This window comes from Glycine soja, chromosome 11, assembly GCF_004193775.1.
Source record: "Glycine soja cultivar W05 chromosome 11, ASM419377v2, whole genome shotgun sequence".
Taxonomy (NCBI): Eukaryota; Viridiplantae; Streptophyta; class Magnoliopsida; order Fabales; family Fabaceae; genus Glycine; species Glycine soja.
In genome coordinates this window covers 6,511,195-6,527,336 of record NC_041012.1, presented here as the reverse complement: position 1 = coordinate 6,527,336, position 16,142 = coordinate 6,511,195, and the positions used below count along the sequence as shown (strand labels likewise).

General features: G+C 32.7%; 3 protein-coding genes across 8 annotated transcripts; all 3 read right to left on the bottom strand.

The window, feature by feature from the left end:
• Positions 1-774: 774 nt before the first annotated feature.
• Positions 775-2,180, bottom strand: LOC114374829 (probable small nuclear ribonucleoprotein G). Its single transcript, XM_028332530.1, has 4 exons — positions 1,830-2,180; positions 1,699-1,721; positions 1,155-1,276; positions 775-1,069 (listed from the first exon to the last, which is right to left on the bottom strand). Exons 1-4 carry the CDS (start codon positions 1,862-1,864, stop codon positions 1,010-1,012), a joined length of 240 nt encoding a protein of 79 aa, XP_028188331.1. The 5' UTR covers positions 1,865-2,180; the 3' UTR covers positions 775-1,009.
• Positions 2,181-2,494: 314 nt separating this feature from the next.
• LOC114374349 lies at positions 2,495-5,684 on the bottom strand. Of its 5 annotated transcripts, none has more exons than XM_028331989.1 (7): positions 5,562-5,684; positions 5,022-5,166; positions 4,253-4,710; positions 4,064-4,148; positions 3,863-3,917; positions 3,279-3,417; positions 2,495-3,079 (listed from the first exon to the last, which is right to left on the bottom strand). In XM_028331989.1, exons 3-7 carry the CDS (start codon positions 4,424-4,426, stop codon positions 2,984-2,986), a joined length of 549 nt encoding a protein of 182 aa, XP_028187790.1. In that variant the 5' UTR covers positions 4,427-4,710; positions 5,022-5,166; positions 5,562-5,684; the 3' UTR covers positions 2,495-2,983. The 5 variants fall into 5 exon arrangements, with proteins under 5 accessions (XP_028187790.1, XP_028187789.1, XP_028187788.1 ...); XM_028331988.1 differs by having other exon boundaries at positions 4,253-4,691; XM_028331987.1 differs by having other exon boundaries at positions 4,253-4,427.
• A 1,639-nt stretch (positions 5,685-7,323) lies between these two features.
• On the bottom strand, positions 7,324-13,496 carry LOC114376818. Of its 2 annotated transcripts, none has more exons than XM_028335112.1 (6): positions 13,191-13,496; positions 12,178-12,383; positions 11,509-11,585; positions 9,268-10,971; positions 8,989-9,157; positions 7,324-8,334 (listed from the first exon to the last, which is right to left on the bottom strand). In XM_028335112.1, exons 2-6 carry the CDS (start codon positions 12,257-12,259, stop codon positions 7,703-7,705), a joined length of 2,664 nt encoding a protein of 887 aa, XP_028190913.1. In that variant the 5' UTR covers positions 12,260-12,383; positions 13,191-13,496; the 3' UTR covers positions 7,324-7,702. The 2 variants fall into 2 exon arrangements, with proteins under 2 accessions (XP_028190913.1, XP_028190914.1); XM_028335113.1 differs by lacking the exon at positions 13,191-13,496 and adding an exon at positions 12,585-13,184.
• Positions 13,497-16,142: the final 2,646 nt, after the last annotated feature.

The window sequence follows — 16,142 nt, the reverse complement described above, 5'->3', positions numbered from 1 at the left end:
GCATAATCTTTTTTTTAATATTTTTATTAACCTCTAGAGTTTAGGGTTTTAGCCAAGCCCCTTTAATTTTTTCCATCTTTCATAGTCACGCACTTAGTCCACACTTCGACCTAGAAAAAATCCAAATCAAATCAATTGAAATTAATCAGTGCGGATAAAAATATGCCATGAATATGATCCGAACCGACCATGCCCACCCCACCTTGCGGTGCTAACTTCTAATAGTGGACGTCCATCCCAAACTTGAGAGATTAAATACATGTTTGGAAATTTGATGCAAAATTACTTTTGATGCGAAAGGAATTCTACCAAAGGATCAAGACCCTTGTTTTTGCTTTCATCAGTTAGATCTGCATTGAAAGGTATGTCACAATAATTTCAACTACAAATCAATCATGCACCAAGTGTATTCAGAAACCAGTTTTTTTGTACATTATACCCAATGACACGGTAGTTTTGCTTCTATGCTCTCACTCGGAATGCAGAAGGTCCGTTTCAGTTGCCTCAAATGACAATCCAAACATAACCTAAGTTCCCATTTAGATTAACTTCTAAATAAACACTTGTAGAAGAAAAAAATGAAAAAAAAACTTTTTTATAAATTAAAATTAACCAAAATTATGCTGGTAACAGCAAATAAACAGCAAATAAAGATTCCTTAGACAAACACATATACTGTATAAACTCCAACAGCTCCATCAACAACCCTAGGTTGATTCACCAAAAAAAAACCCTGGTTTATACTTAAGAGCACAGAGAAATTTTCACGTTAGATGCAATAAGGAGAAATCAGCTAAAAGGGATATATTCAATTGAGTCAAGTCACACAGGCAACACACTAAAACAATAGAAGGCATCCCGCCTTGACAATTTAGCCTGAAAAAGAACCCCAAATTAGCAGCCAACATGACACTCTTAAGATTCACAATTACATGTTACTCTCAATAGCTACGTTGTTCAAACACAGAAACCAGAAAATCTACTTATAAATGTTTACAAGAAATAGTAATCAGGCCCTGTTCACGGGTTCAAGCGCCTCAACAGTGACCACACTATTTCCTCTGATTACCTGCAGTAAAAGGGTAAAATTATCAATTTAAAATCCATGCTCACTGCTATACCTTGACCACAAAGAAAATGAGAAGAGGACTCACCACCATCCCTATGTCATTTTTCTCATTGCCATTCACTTCCACAGTGTTGTCAACAACTAAATTCATAAACTGGTCAAAGCCACGGAGAGTGCCAACAATCATGCGATTTCCATTCAGTTTAACTGCAAGGGGACATAAATACCAATCATTTCAGTATAGTATAGTTTCTCGCCCCTGATTGCAAGACATTTTTTCAAATATAAAGATCTACGAATCTATAGGTTCAAGTTTTTCTGTTTAACCCATATGTTCATGTATAAACATAATGAGCAATCAAAACACAAGCAGAATTCGTAAATAATGAATAAACATTGTGCAAAGATAAGAACGAGATACAAGACAAAAACCAAATTAAAAAAAAAAAGACTTAATGCATCCCTAGATCCAAAAAAAATTATAAACAAACAAACTCCAGCTTGAAAAAACTCGTATGATGTAAAAAAAAACAAAAACAAAAACAAAAACAAAAGGAAGACACGAACGAACATGTAAAAATAGAGAATAAGAGAAGCAAAAAAAAAAAAAAAATGCAAAGCAGACTTACTCTGAAGCTTCTTGTCCATGTACCTGCCGCATTCCCAAAAAGAACAGACAATTGCATATTAATACCGACGGAGTGTATCAAAACTTGGAATTTTTTTAAGAAAAGAAAAAGAAATGAAGAGAAAGACTTACTTCTTCAAATCCGGTGGTTGGCCTGACCTGCTCATGGTGATGAAGAAGTGGAAGTGGAAGTGCCGGAAGCGCAACTTCACCCCCAAAAACCCTAACTTAACTTTGGAGGTTCTGACTTTTGAGTTTGAGGAGGGTAATTAAGTAATTGTAGACCCATAGTCAATTAGTCATAGACTATGTTATGAGCGTGGCTAGAATCAGCAACAATATTTTACTTTTTTTGGCTAAAAACTATTTTTCTTTACTGCAATCAAAATATACGATTAGTCATTTATTTCTTTATTTTTCAAAAGATTCATTTTAATTTTGAGGATGGCGTTTCCCCATGTTTTATAAAATGAGTAAAAAACATTGGAAAAAGAAAATTTGATAGTTTCACTAATTATTTTTACTTGATTTTATATAAAATAATATATATATATATATATATATATATATATATATATATATATATATATAATGCTTTATGTTATATAAAAAAATTATATTATCTCTTCTAAAAAAATATTATCTATTAACCATAAATTACTATCATCGACATCAATTGTGAAGGAGACTTTCACAATTATTTGTTGCGGAGACATTCTATACATCGTAATGAGATAATACTTTACATAAAAACCAAGAAACCCAACAAAAACAAGTTGTTTTACTCCATTGTTAAATTGGCACAAAAACAAGTTTATAATTGATATTTTGATTAAATTATAGAGTTTAATTGATCAGAAATACCTTTTTTAGGTCCTATGTCATGATACATACTAGTTCTATCAGCAGCATTGAGGGAGCAAAAAATTATGAACCTGTGCTCTATTTTAGTTACAAAAGACTCACGGAAACATACTAGTTCTATCAGTCCTAGGTCATGATACAAAATTTCTACCTAGTTATAAATAAGCTACTTAGTATGCAGTTTCAAAAGGTAGAGCCAATTGGCCTCTAAATTCAATGCCTTGGAGTGCTGATAGTGAACGCACGTCCCAAACTATCAACTGGAGAAGAGTGTGGTTTATCAAAAAATTCACTTTCCAATGTATGTTGAAATCCAATCCTACTCTTACATAGGATTGGTGTTCAATGTGACAGAACAGCGTAAAATGATGGGGAGTACACACCAGTACAGAAACAGTACATAAGCCATAACTGTCAATTATTCATTCTGCATGAGTACAGGTCTCTTCTTTACTATCAGTTGCAGCACACAGGGCCTTCCAGACATGGACCAACATTTTCACTGGTGGGCGTAAGTTCTAGCAAAACAGATTTAGAGATTCTACTTTAGTGACTAAAAGACCTTAAACAACCAGCCAGGATGTTAAATAAATGCCTTCTTAGGCTATTAATTCTTCTCACATTTTTAGCTTTCAAAAATCTGGCAAACAGTGTTTCCATCTTTAATAGTGAAAAAATGGGGAAACTGAAAACTAATTAGATGTAAAGTAACTTTACCTTGAAAACTAACACCATTTCTGATTCACCACGAATAATCAACGATAGAGTCCAATAGCAAGTCACTGGAGTCACACATTCTATTAGAACAGGTTTCAGAATATTGTCAATGGGAACAAAGTATCGGATGACTTTTCCACTGCAGCAAAGTATCCAAAGACAAAATAAGTATTTAATAGTATCAAATATGGAAAAACCATGCTGAGTTATGAGTGTCAGTATGAAGGACAAGCAAGTTACTAGTTAAATGAGCTGAAAACAAGTTAGATATAACCTGGCAGCCAAAAACAAGACTTTGAAGTAAGATATTTTCATCACAAACCCATTTATGTAGTTCAAATATCAATGACAGGTATGAAACAAGCAAAGAGAGTACATAATAATTTGTTTCTCAAGTAAAAACAGCCAAAAGAGCCCTAAACTAGCACATGCATTCCAATTTCCCAATCTTTTCTTCAAAAGAAAATAATTACAGAGCACACAATCCTTTACAAATCAAAATGTATATTCCCACATTAGGCTTTACACGAGCTCTTAACAAATGTTGAATGTTGACAGAATAATCAATCAACAAAAAGCATTACCTCACATAATGAGTCTCAAGCTGTACTCCAAAAGCTGGCATAATCACAACAGACTCTGCAAGCAAAACTACATTGTGAAAATGACAAAATGAGGTTTTAAAATTAAAACATGCATCAAATGAATATATTTCCCGTTCCTGGTTACAATAAAAGCAACAGTTAATATTTCAGAACACCAAACCCTGCTAGGCAGGTCCTCACCTTTCTTAACAGGCTTCCCAAGTAACAACTTGACAAGAAATATGTCAAAAAGCAAGCTGTAATACACAAAACTAATTGATTTTCCCTGTTAATAGAAGAGATATAATCAGTAAAATAGGAAGAAGGTAAAAGCCACAAAATCTTCAAAATCCTTGAGTCATTGGAAAATAAAAAAGTTGGAAGACATACCTTAAGAACATACAGATACAAGGCACATGCTAATACAAGAAGTGCTGTGGCATACACGAGATATTTAGCATTACTCCTCCTTGAAACTATATGGTGTATGTCAACATCTTTAGAGGGATATTTCTGATCATGCACATAAGTATATCTGGCATTACTTATTGAGAATATGACCATCCTGAAAAGAAAGAGAAAAAAACCAACATTTTTCTTATACTTGCACCCATAGTTATTAATTCCAAACAGCCACGAGGAACAGCCAGCCCCAAACAGTGTTATCAACGGCAGAAGCCCAAACTTCTATCATATAGACATGCCATTGCGGCCTGTGGTACCGCCATAGCAGGCCTCCCTTCATAAATTGCCTATAACAGTTGGCAAAAAATCCGTGTTGCCACCATTTAACAACATTGAGACCCTTGATACAAAAAATCTGTGTTGCCTATAACAGTTGGCAAAAACTACATTGAAGATTATAAGTGCAAGGTAAATAATTAATACTACACACATATAAACGGTAAAAATATAAATTAAAAAAAATCCAAAATTAAAGACATATTTATGATTATTTTTTTATCAGCGACATATTTATGATTAATAGTCAAAAGTCATAGTTTCAAGCTAAGCGCACACAAGTGGACAAGAACAAAAGTCAAGGAATCAAAAACATAAAGAACGGTGAAGAGATCAAAACTCATTAAAACTTAGAAGACAAAAATAAAAAAAGATCTGTGGGTCAATTAGACAGAGAACAGAGAGGATGCACTCTTACTTTCTGAGTTGAGAATTTTATCTTAGAGACAATGTCACTTTACTAGAGCCTACTCCCACAGTCTTCATAAGGCAATGTTTCAGTTCTTCCAATGCTTTAGGTTTACACCATGGTACCAATAGTTACACTTACAAGGCAAAAGTTCCTGCAATATAATGGTGAAAAATAGCATGGGTCAGATAACTCATTTCCCTATGAGTAACACTAACTCTAAAAACCATCAAAGACAATTCAAGCTCAAAAAAAATATATCAAATTATGTGTGGCAAATCAATCTTCATTGCCACCTCCTATTAGCAGTGCTGAGTTTAACACATTGACAATGTCCTCAATTAAAATAGCAAACAAGGATATAATACTTAATAAAATTTACCCAAATCCTCAATTAAAAACAGAACAGAGAAGAAGTGAAATTGAAAGAATTTAATATAAACACCCTATTGCTATTCCATACTTGAAACACAACCGAAAATATTCAGAGAACAAAAATAGTAAACAAGTTGAGAAGAACACAGGCTGAGGACAAAGCGCGAGACTTACCTTACGATCTGCTACGGAGGAAGCAAACTGCCGAGAAGAGAAAGGAATCAGAATTGTGGTGGCTCAGCCACAATACAACACAAAGCTTTCTACAACAGTATTTCGATGTGGCTGTAGCGAGAAACACGGCCCATATGTTTAATAATATATTTTTTTCTGTCTTGCAGTTATCATATTTATTAATTAATAAAAATTACTAAATGAAGATTAAGTTACCAATGTTTTTTTAAAATACTTGTAAGTATTATTACACCAGTGTTTTTAAATATAAAAAATATGAAATATATAAATTAAAAAATGATTTAATAAAAAAGTAATATCACCAATATATCCTATGTTAAAAAGAGTTTTAATGTAATAATAATATAAATGTTTCTTATATTAAAATTAAACTTTATAAATTTGAGTCTTTAATCTTGAATAAAAACAATATTAAAAGTTGCTTTCTACCTCATGTAGCTTGTCTTATATAAAATATTTGATATACTTAATCTAATAAAAGGGACTAATCCCTCAATAAATCAAGGTTTGAATTTCTTTAAAAAAGATGTTCAGAACTTTGAATTTAATGAGAAATTTATCTCAAAAAGAATTATCTTAAAAAGAGAATAAATGTAAAAACAAAAAAAAACATGCAAATGTATGATAAATTATGAATAATATTAGTAGAAAATTAATCATTTATATCCTCATTAACCATTGAAAGTATTTAAAGTAACCAAATCCATTTAGAAAAGCTTACATGTGCTTGTGCTGTGCAGCGAAGGGTATCCATCAGCCAACCTCTCAATTGATTGTACTGGACATGTGCGCCGCCTTTCCCAACGGCCAAAAATGTAAGGCCCCGCGACACTTCATTTGTCTCCCTCATATTGTAAGACAGCTAGAGAATCAATAGAGACATCATTTCATTTTAGTTTTGGAAAATACAGAATAAAAGACAATTTTAACTCATTTGTCTCATACTTTTCATTATTAGCCTTACTTGGTTCAAAAGGAGTCTAACTTCTCTGTTCTAAATACATAATTTTATAATTATGAAGTTCAATTACTAGTATAAACTAAGAATTCTAACGAGGCTGATTGAACCTTCTATGATGGAATCTGCACTGATGTTAATGCAGAGTTGTGTTTGAGAGTTAATGTTATGCTTGACACACCCATTATTAAATTATTATATGAAAAACCAAATATTAGTATATGGGAAAATAGATTAATAGATTGTGTATAAAAAATATATAAAAGTTTTGAACGATCATTCAATCATATATTATATACTATGATAATATCATGTATGAAAAACTTAATGATTTTTTATAATAATTATCTTAAAAGTCATATACTCATATTAATATAATTTTTAATTATTTAATATTGTAAGAGTTTTTATAATCAAGGTGTATAGCCATTAAACTGTTGTCTGTTAGTATATTACCCCTTCTCATTTGTGTCTGTTTGGTCTCACACTAGCCTTATTCTATAAGATATCTTGACGATTATGTCACGTGCACTAGAACATGAAATCATCCGCAAAATAGGGAATTTTCGGTCCATTATGCAAATCCACTCCATGGATTTCCACATATGGAAGGCCTGCCACATGAACATACAAAGTGGCGTGTTATACATTTTCAAATCTGAATATCCAGATAAGTCCATTTCAATGCAGCACGTTATTATCCAGCACACAAATATGGGATCATTACATTTTTTTAGCAAAGTCAAAGAATTGTTACCATCTTTTATCAAAAACTGAATCAAATTTGACTTTCACTCATGATACATGGTAGAGGTAGATGCCTCTCACATAATTTCTTTATTTGACTTTCGTACGAATAACAACTTTAACACATTTCCCAAAGTTACAAAAAAATATTACCGCAACTTTATAACTACAATCATCAATCAATTTTCTGGTTTGCAAAAAAATAAACCTAGAAACTCATGCCACTCATGTACAGTATGTATTACCGCAACTCAATACCCCCTATATAGCAAACACTCACACTAACTACTATATATATATATATACACAGCAATATCAATTAGGTGGTTATCTTCCAATTTCAGTAATCATGTATAAGCCTTGCTCCATGTGCAGAGTTCTTTATTGTCACAATGATCGTGTAAAATGGTACTTCTTAGAACATATCCTTTGTGAGTTCTTCAACCAGATCATCAGTTATTAGACATTCTATATCTCTTTCCAAAATATTGATCTCATCATTTATTAATCCAGACCAAGGGATGGATCCTAGGTGTTGAGCCACCAAAGTATCAAGTGAATAAGTAGATATGTCAGATGGAGGATATAAAGAAACACGGATAACGTCCCACACTAAGCTCAACAGTTCCTTTCCAGAAGGTGGCAAAATGGAAGAGTTGCGTAATTTCCTCCTGAACCTAGACAATGTCAAAGGAGGTCCAAGAACAACTGAAAGTGCCTCATTTAACAAATCAAGCAAAACTTTGTGGTCTAGCTTACTCTCATTCTGATCCTTGATACAGATTTCATCATTTTCCTTGACCAATTTCTTGTGAGATTCTTCCACTTCTTCATAAACAGAGTTGCCAATAGGTTTTGCAAATGTGTCCCCTCTTAATAAAGATTTATCCCATGAACCAAAGTACAGACCAGAAGAAACAAGTAGATCTCTTACGTAAGATTCTGCTGGATCCTCTAATTGGTCTAATTCAGACTCAGCAGGCTCCTGTTTCATAGTCAAATCCTCAGGACCATCAGATTCAAGTTGATTGAGTTGTCTCCTTAGCTCTGTCACATCAACAATCAAAGAGATCTATTAGCAAAATTATCCTTTTTTTGTCACCATCATTTCATGCATGGAACACTTTTCTGACCTCTCATACATTCTAAACAGCAACACAAAATCAAATAAAATCAAAACAGCGGTTGATCCCTCTGAAATTTGAATTTGTCTATAATATCCACAATATTCAAATCAAATCCCATAACATTAACTAAGTCTTTGACTGAGCTAATTGATGGCATATCTTTTTGTAATTATACCAAGTTACCAACTTAACACATACCCACTTTTCAAAAATTTGAGTATTATAAGATGTATCAAAAGGATGTAGATATAGCAACTCATGTAAAAGGTGGAGAATGAAAGAAAAATTCGGAAATAAAAAGAAGCCAAGTTAGATATACATGGTTGCAATAACAGAAATTACATCGCCCTTGAAGCCATTTATCCCAGTATGGAATTCTGAAGTGAATTTAACTTAAAAGCCAACCTCTGATCTTGCAAGCTAGTACACTATCCATTTGAAGAAAAGAATAAAAAGGTTGTTCATTGATATAACTTCATATTGCACATGCAGTAAAACCATAAGAAACTACCTTTTCATGAATCAAGTCTATGATATCATTGCTCAATGCATGGAAGTTAGAATTATAACATACCACTCAAACCAGAGCTGATATCCCTGAAAACCTGGGGCACAACATTATCGTCTCTTGAAGACACATCAGGAGTTGATATTGGACTTAAATATTCAGTTTGCCTCCAAAAGTCTTCGTGAACACTGCTGCACACAGAAGCAGGACTAGGAGGTACCTCAGTGGAGTTCTCCTAAAGAGCACATGACAGAAATCTGGTGATTAGATAACAACTATATATGAAATATAATAAAAAACAAAGGTCATCATTGAGAACGGTAAAAAAATATATGACAAACTTACATGCCTCACACCACAGTTCATGAGAACTGTTGGTCCACTTGTGACATCTCTCACAAAGGGACCAAATTCATTGCCATGTGATTCTACCATTGATTGAACCCTTCTGCCAAAAAGCCTCCCTCTTAAAGCAAGGTTATATCTAAAATTGGAGACTCTTTCTTTAATATTAAATCTATCCTTTTTCCGTTTCTTGACATCAACAGACATAGTTTCAACAGCTTCAAGCTTCCTCCGAATCTGAGCACCAGTTAAAATGTGGCGGTCCTCTAGAAGAAGCTTACCAAATGATGTTCCTGAACGTGATACAGGAGCAGACAAGGATCTTACAAGGTTTCTTGGTGATAACTCCTTGTGGAGAAATATATTCTCATCGAGTTCATGCCTGAAAGATCCTGTTTGTATTGCTGTGTCCTCTTTGGAAATTTCCCAGTTATTTGCATCCCCCACTTGCTTTAGTCTAGCTTTATGGTTGTCTAGTGAAAGTGAACTTGATTTTCCCTCAGGAATGTCAGCATGTGCTTCACTTCTCCCAACATTTCTTAGCCTCTCTGACAAGAACCTCCTGGTATCTCTGCTGATAAATTCTGGGGAGCTTGGTCCATTGAACTCCATTTCACTTTTGTATGATCCTATTGATTCTGAGTGGAGTAAATTTGTGCCAGTATCTCTACTCACACTTTCTCTGACTTGCTTTACTATGTGACGGGCTATTAGTTTAGGATCAGATGGCTTTTCATTGTAAGGTGTCTCAATTCCATTCCCTCGAACCACAGAACCTTTTTTGACAATTTTCCCTTGCAGTTCACATTTCAAACGCTCTTTCACCTCTTCAAGAAAATCTTCTATACTATTTCTCCCTTGTATAGTTCCTGATGATATGGTCAAATTTTCTTCATGGTTGCAAATGCTATCAGGACCAGGCTTCAAGATAACTATCCTAGTGGGAGAAGAAGACGTGTCTAATTTGTTGCAAGATTTCATCATTAAGGACTCCTCAAAGTCTCTACTTAGTGTTCTGCTCCTTGGAGGAATGGTTTTCCTTTGCATAGCTGGGATTAACTCCATCACTTTACCATGATATTCTGAACCATAACTTTCAGGTGGCGTTTTGAATGCATGCCTGTCAAGATCTGCAAGCTTCCCTGCTGCCGCTCTGTGTAAAACTGAATCGTTATGCATCATCTTTTCCTTGTTCAGGTTTTCTTGAGCAAGCAATTGTCTAGGAGCACTGCCAATTTCAGCAACCTTTGAACACTCCAGAAACCTTGCTGCTTGGTATGCTTCAAACTCTTTCTTGAATTTTTGGAGTTCCTCTTCCTGAGGATGTTCCCGTGGCCTTAGTTCTCCAAAACTCTGGTTCCATCCATCATCATCATCACCTATGTCTTTATATAATGAATCAAAATCCATCTGACTAGAAGAATTAAAGTTGGAAGAACCCCAACTAACTGAACCCCTTCGATTCACTCCTTTGACTGAAGACCTCTTCCCCATGTTTTCACTTATTTTTCTGTCTGATGGAACAACATATTTAGTGTCTAATGGCATCGTATCTATCCCCATCAACCTTGCTACAAGGCTTGGCGCATTTTGTCTGGTGCTTGATTGTTTGGATAGTTCCTCATTGATCAGTTTTTTCATTGAACCCACATTTGAATAGCGGTTTTTCTCAGACCTTCCCTCTTCTTTTACTTGATAATTGTACTGAAAATTCAAACCAGAGTACAAGTCAAGAATGAGAAGAGAGATTGTGAGATATTAAATAAATAAAGCCAATTTTGCAGCTATAGATAGGAGTGGAAAAAGCAACATTATGAGTTTACTGTCAACACATTTGATTAAAAAGTATGATGAAAACATGAGAAGAGTAGTATAACAAAATCAGAACTGTGCTCGACATTTTGCAATCAGTGAATTTAAACAAAGGGAAAATCAATCAAATCCATGAAAATATCAATTGTGGAAATGACAAAATGTTTATGCTTATTTGAAGAGATGAATGACACAACTCACAAAGGCTTGATAGTTATCCACTAAACTACAATTAAAGCAGTTTTAACTTTAAACCAAAACTCCAGCCATGACTGAACACTATGCATGAGCTTCACTCTCCCACAACTTTCGGGGGTCATTCTCAAAATTCAAAATTGTAAAGGTCATTGTTAACAAGAACACAGGAATAGAGGCAGAAAATATGATGGTGTTTTAGACCCTTAACAAGAAATGAAAAGAGAAACATACTGGTAATTCTCCTTCTGGACAGTAGTTCTGAGGTGTTTGTACTTGCAGATCTAGACTATTACGAGGAGCTTCCAGGCCTACATGACACAATTTAATAACAAAATCAGCCACAACATTCTAAAATAAAGACAGAACATTAAAGACTTCATGAATAGTGAGAAAAATGGGGGGAAACCCCTGAATTTCAGCAAGATATCTCCAAATTTATAACTAAGTAATCAGCCTATTCAATTAGATTGTTTCTTTTAGATTTCATCTTAAGATGCACCCCAAGACTGCCAAGAACATACAATGCCTATCAAAATAGGCGATATACAAGATAGGCTTCAAGCTTTGATATCATGTTAGATTCCATCTAAAAACCAATTGGCATCAAGCGAAATCACCCAACAGACATATAACCTGTATGTTAGGAATTGAGGCAAGCGATATGGAACTTTCTAGATTTCATCATATCAATAACCTTTCTAATATTGAAAAATACAAATTTGGCAGGCAAATTAGCTATTGGCAGTCTTCCACTTGCAGGAATGAACCATAAGAAATTAGTGAACAATTAATCTTCCAAATAATGTGTCTTCCCTCGGCAGAATATGCCGGGACATATACCTAAGAAGGTTTTTTGTAGCATAAGTGAAGTTTTTCTTAAATATATAAAACAACACCCACCACCATGATGTCTCTTACGAGCAAGGACTTTCTTGGCCATCCTCCCTTGATTGAATTCAAAAAAGTGTAATAAGCCTCCCATACAGACAGAAGGTCTACTAAAAGACTCTCATGTCCTCAATTTCATCTTCGATGTCTCATTCCATTAAACTTCCACTGGTTTTGTCTTTCGTTTGGTATGATAATATCCCTGTGTAGTTTGCTCCCTACAATGCCACGTCATCATCAGGTATCAGTTAAGGAAAATTCAGAAGTCTACAGCACAAACATCAAAGATCACAGAATCTTAAAATTTAACAAAAAATAAACTTAAGCCTGGTATGAATTGTGTTTTAAGCCAAAAAAGGAAAAAGACATATGAAATAGAAACAAATCTATATATGGAAAAGAAAAAGGCAGATGTATACTAATGAGGATTCAGAATGTTGAAAACCAAACAACCAATCTTGATTCACATCAGAATATGTAAGCCTCCATGCCAATTCAGATGCTATGAGCACACACATTCAACGTCTGCACTTTTGCATTTAGAATGATGGATGACTAATCGGCTACCTTCATGCCTATTAGATAGTAATTGTATCCTATGTAGAGCAAAATTAGCATGAAAAGTGAAAACCAATCAATAAAAACAATTTAGTATTGGGGAAAGCATGAAGACCAATATCTTCCAGCGTTGCAGAAAACAATGAATTGTTCGAAGATTCGTATGAAAAGGTCAAGTCAGCAAACTGTTTTTTTTTGGTACCAAAAGAGAGAGAAACATTCAGGTGGTACAAACATCCCCAATAACTCAAAACAGTCTCATCTTCACAATTCACTCATAAAAAGCCAATCAGAGAAACCCAATAGAAGGTTTTGAGAAAATGCATGAACCCAACAAGTCCCACCACTCTGATCAATAAACATTGCTGTGCTAAACAAATGATTCACTGCCTCAATTTCCAACCTTTTCCAAGTAACACAAACACATCAACGCACAGATGAGAAAAACACAGAACAAATCAATATACCGGTGAATGGTGAGAAGATTCAGAGCAAAGAAGGTATGAAGAGGCAAAGCATCAAGTGTGAATCAATGAAAAGGAGAAGATGAGTGTGGTTGAAAAGCATGAAAGTTTCAAACTTGGTGAAAAGATTGAAATGGGTGGAAGGAAAAAGGTAGAAAAATTGAAAGCGAGAGATGAATGGTGTGTAGTGAGTGAAGAAGAGAGCGAGAGATTAAAAGTTTAGTGAATAATAAGAAGAATGATTATGACAGAAGGAAAAGGCTCCGAGGTTCATTGCCGGAAATTCAATAATAAGTGAGCCAAACCACAGTTTCTCTCTCTGCTTTTTTTTTTTTTTTTGACTCGCTAATCATGTTATTCTTTTATTTGTTTTTCTTAATTGATAATTCTTCTTCATAAGAATCATAGCTACTAGTATAAGTGTACTACACATAGCCCCATAGGGCATAGGCTTTGTTTATATATATATATATATATATATATATATATATATATATATATATATATATATATATATATATATATTATCTTTGAGATAGAGGTGCCCCATTAATACAGTTAAAGGGAGGCATATTATGAGGATGGTTTTCATTTAAAAAAATGAGGTACATTTTTTCAATTATATATGATTTAAGATTAAAATTTAGATTTCCTAAAAGCATTAAAAATTAGATAGTAACTACATAATGTTTTTTTAAAAAAATAGGCTTATTTGTACTTTTGATTTTCTTATTATTATTTAATTTTAGTTTATTTCTTACTTTAAATGATATTTAGTGTTTAACAAGAATGTTAATTTCATACTCTATTGCACTAACACACTAGCACATTAAATTAAGATTCACCAGATAAATAAAGGATCCGTTTATATTTCAAAATTAAATAGAAATAATTTTAAAAAATATTTAAAATATTGAGGGTAGTCAAAAATGGATATTTAAATTAATTTCAAACACACATTTTATATTGAAATATGTGTCACAATAAAAAAAAAAGAAGCAATTTCATATTATTGACAAACGAATACCAAATTGTTAATTTTCACGGACAAAAAAGGTTGTAACTTATAAGAGTCTTTCCTTTTATTTTCAATTTTTAACTTTTTACTATTACCATTTAGAAGTTGAAAGATAGCAAGAAAATAATTCTCATAGTTTCTCCATTAATAAGATGTCACATCTTGTCATGTCGGAAACACAAAGTTTATAATAAATATATATGCTTGAGAAATATTGATAAAAAAAATGCTTGAGAAATAAGTACAAAAAAATATATGCTTGAGAAATTAGTTAAAGACTATTCATTTAAATGTTAGGACCAAATTTTACTTGTGACACCTTACCGGACCAAATTATAAATTTTATAATAATTTTTATTTTGAATAATGTAGTATATATTTATGTAAATAACTACATGAAATATGATTTTTTTCAATAAAAACAATTAATGAAATATATTTGTTTTATTTTTAACGTATTTATAAGACGCATGCACGTAAGAAAAAGAAAGAAAGAAAAAAGAGTTGCATTAGTACGTGAAAGGACAGAATGAATATTGACATTAAACAACAATAGATTAACTGACATAGTACAAATTAATTATTGATGCGATTAGTTAGTGCACGCAACGCAAGTAACAGAACAGCTCAGAGATGACAGAGATAGAGAGGCTTTTTGCAGAGAAAACCAAACCAAACCACTTTACCAATTTCATTCTCTCTGTATTTAGGATTCATTTATTTGTCCTTTTCTTTTCTCACTATCACGCGCATTTTCTCATCTCCACTCTACTCCGAATTCTCCGCACATAAATTATAACAATGATTTTACACCTTAAATTAATAGAATAATAGTATTGTATAATTTTTACCTATGATTTTTTGTTTGTTTCAATATTTCCATCATTTTCTTCGAACCTCCGTCCTGCATGTGCAAGTGTGACCCTTTTCTTCTGCATGCTTCATTTCCTTGGGAAATTTGTATGACGAATCTCAAGTTGAGACTTTTCTTTCTTACTTTTTTTACTACGAAAATGACATGATTGCGTTAATAATACTGTTAATGCTGTCAATAGGTTTCAAACTATTGAATCTTGAGATGGTCAGAAGGTAACACGCATTATGTTATTATTGTTGTAAAAAAGTTTTGGCATCATTTGTTCAATTGTTCGAGCCATACTTCAATCACATGGACTGAAACTTTTGCTTTAAACATAAATGAAAAGTACATTTTTGCAATCACTAGCGGAGCTTGAACATAATTTTTGGGAGGACAAAATAATAAAAAATATTCATATATTAAAAAAATTAAAATAACATAATTGTATATAAAAAATTGGGTGAAAACGTAATTCTATAACTCAAAATACAAAACAATAAGAAAGTGATTTAGAAGTTATAAGGTTGATGGGTAATAAAAGAATAAGGAAGAGACAAAAAGATTGGGTTCAATTCCCTCACTCATAAAAAAACTAACAATTAATAATTAATACTTGTTAATAAAAAAATAAGAAAGTGATAAAAAAAATCAACACATATTAAATTAATTCAATAGATAAAAGTTATTTCAACTAATTAAAATAAGAGACAATTAAACAATGATATAAAATAATAATGTGTAACAATTACAACTTCAAAATACATAATCTTTAAGTATATAAGTTAAAGTAAAATTTGTGTAGTTACAATGATTAAATGAGTAACTAAATCCTAAAATAATAATATGATATGAGAAGTTCTGTTACTTCTGCACAAGTATGATAAATAAAACCAAAAGAAAAATTTATTAAAGTTAAATCCAATCCTTTTCTATTTAAAACCCTTTAAAATGGGTGACATAATAACCTCAAAGATTCTCCACATTATTTATTTTAATTTCCATAATTGATTAAGAATGAGGATTTGTCTTTATAAATTATATAAAACTATTTTTACTGTGTTTTGCCTTTCAAGTTTAA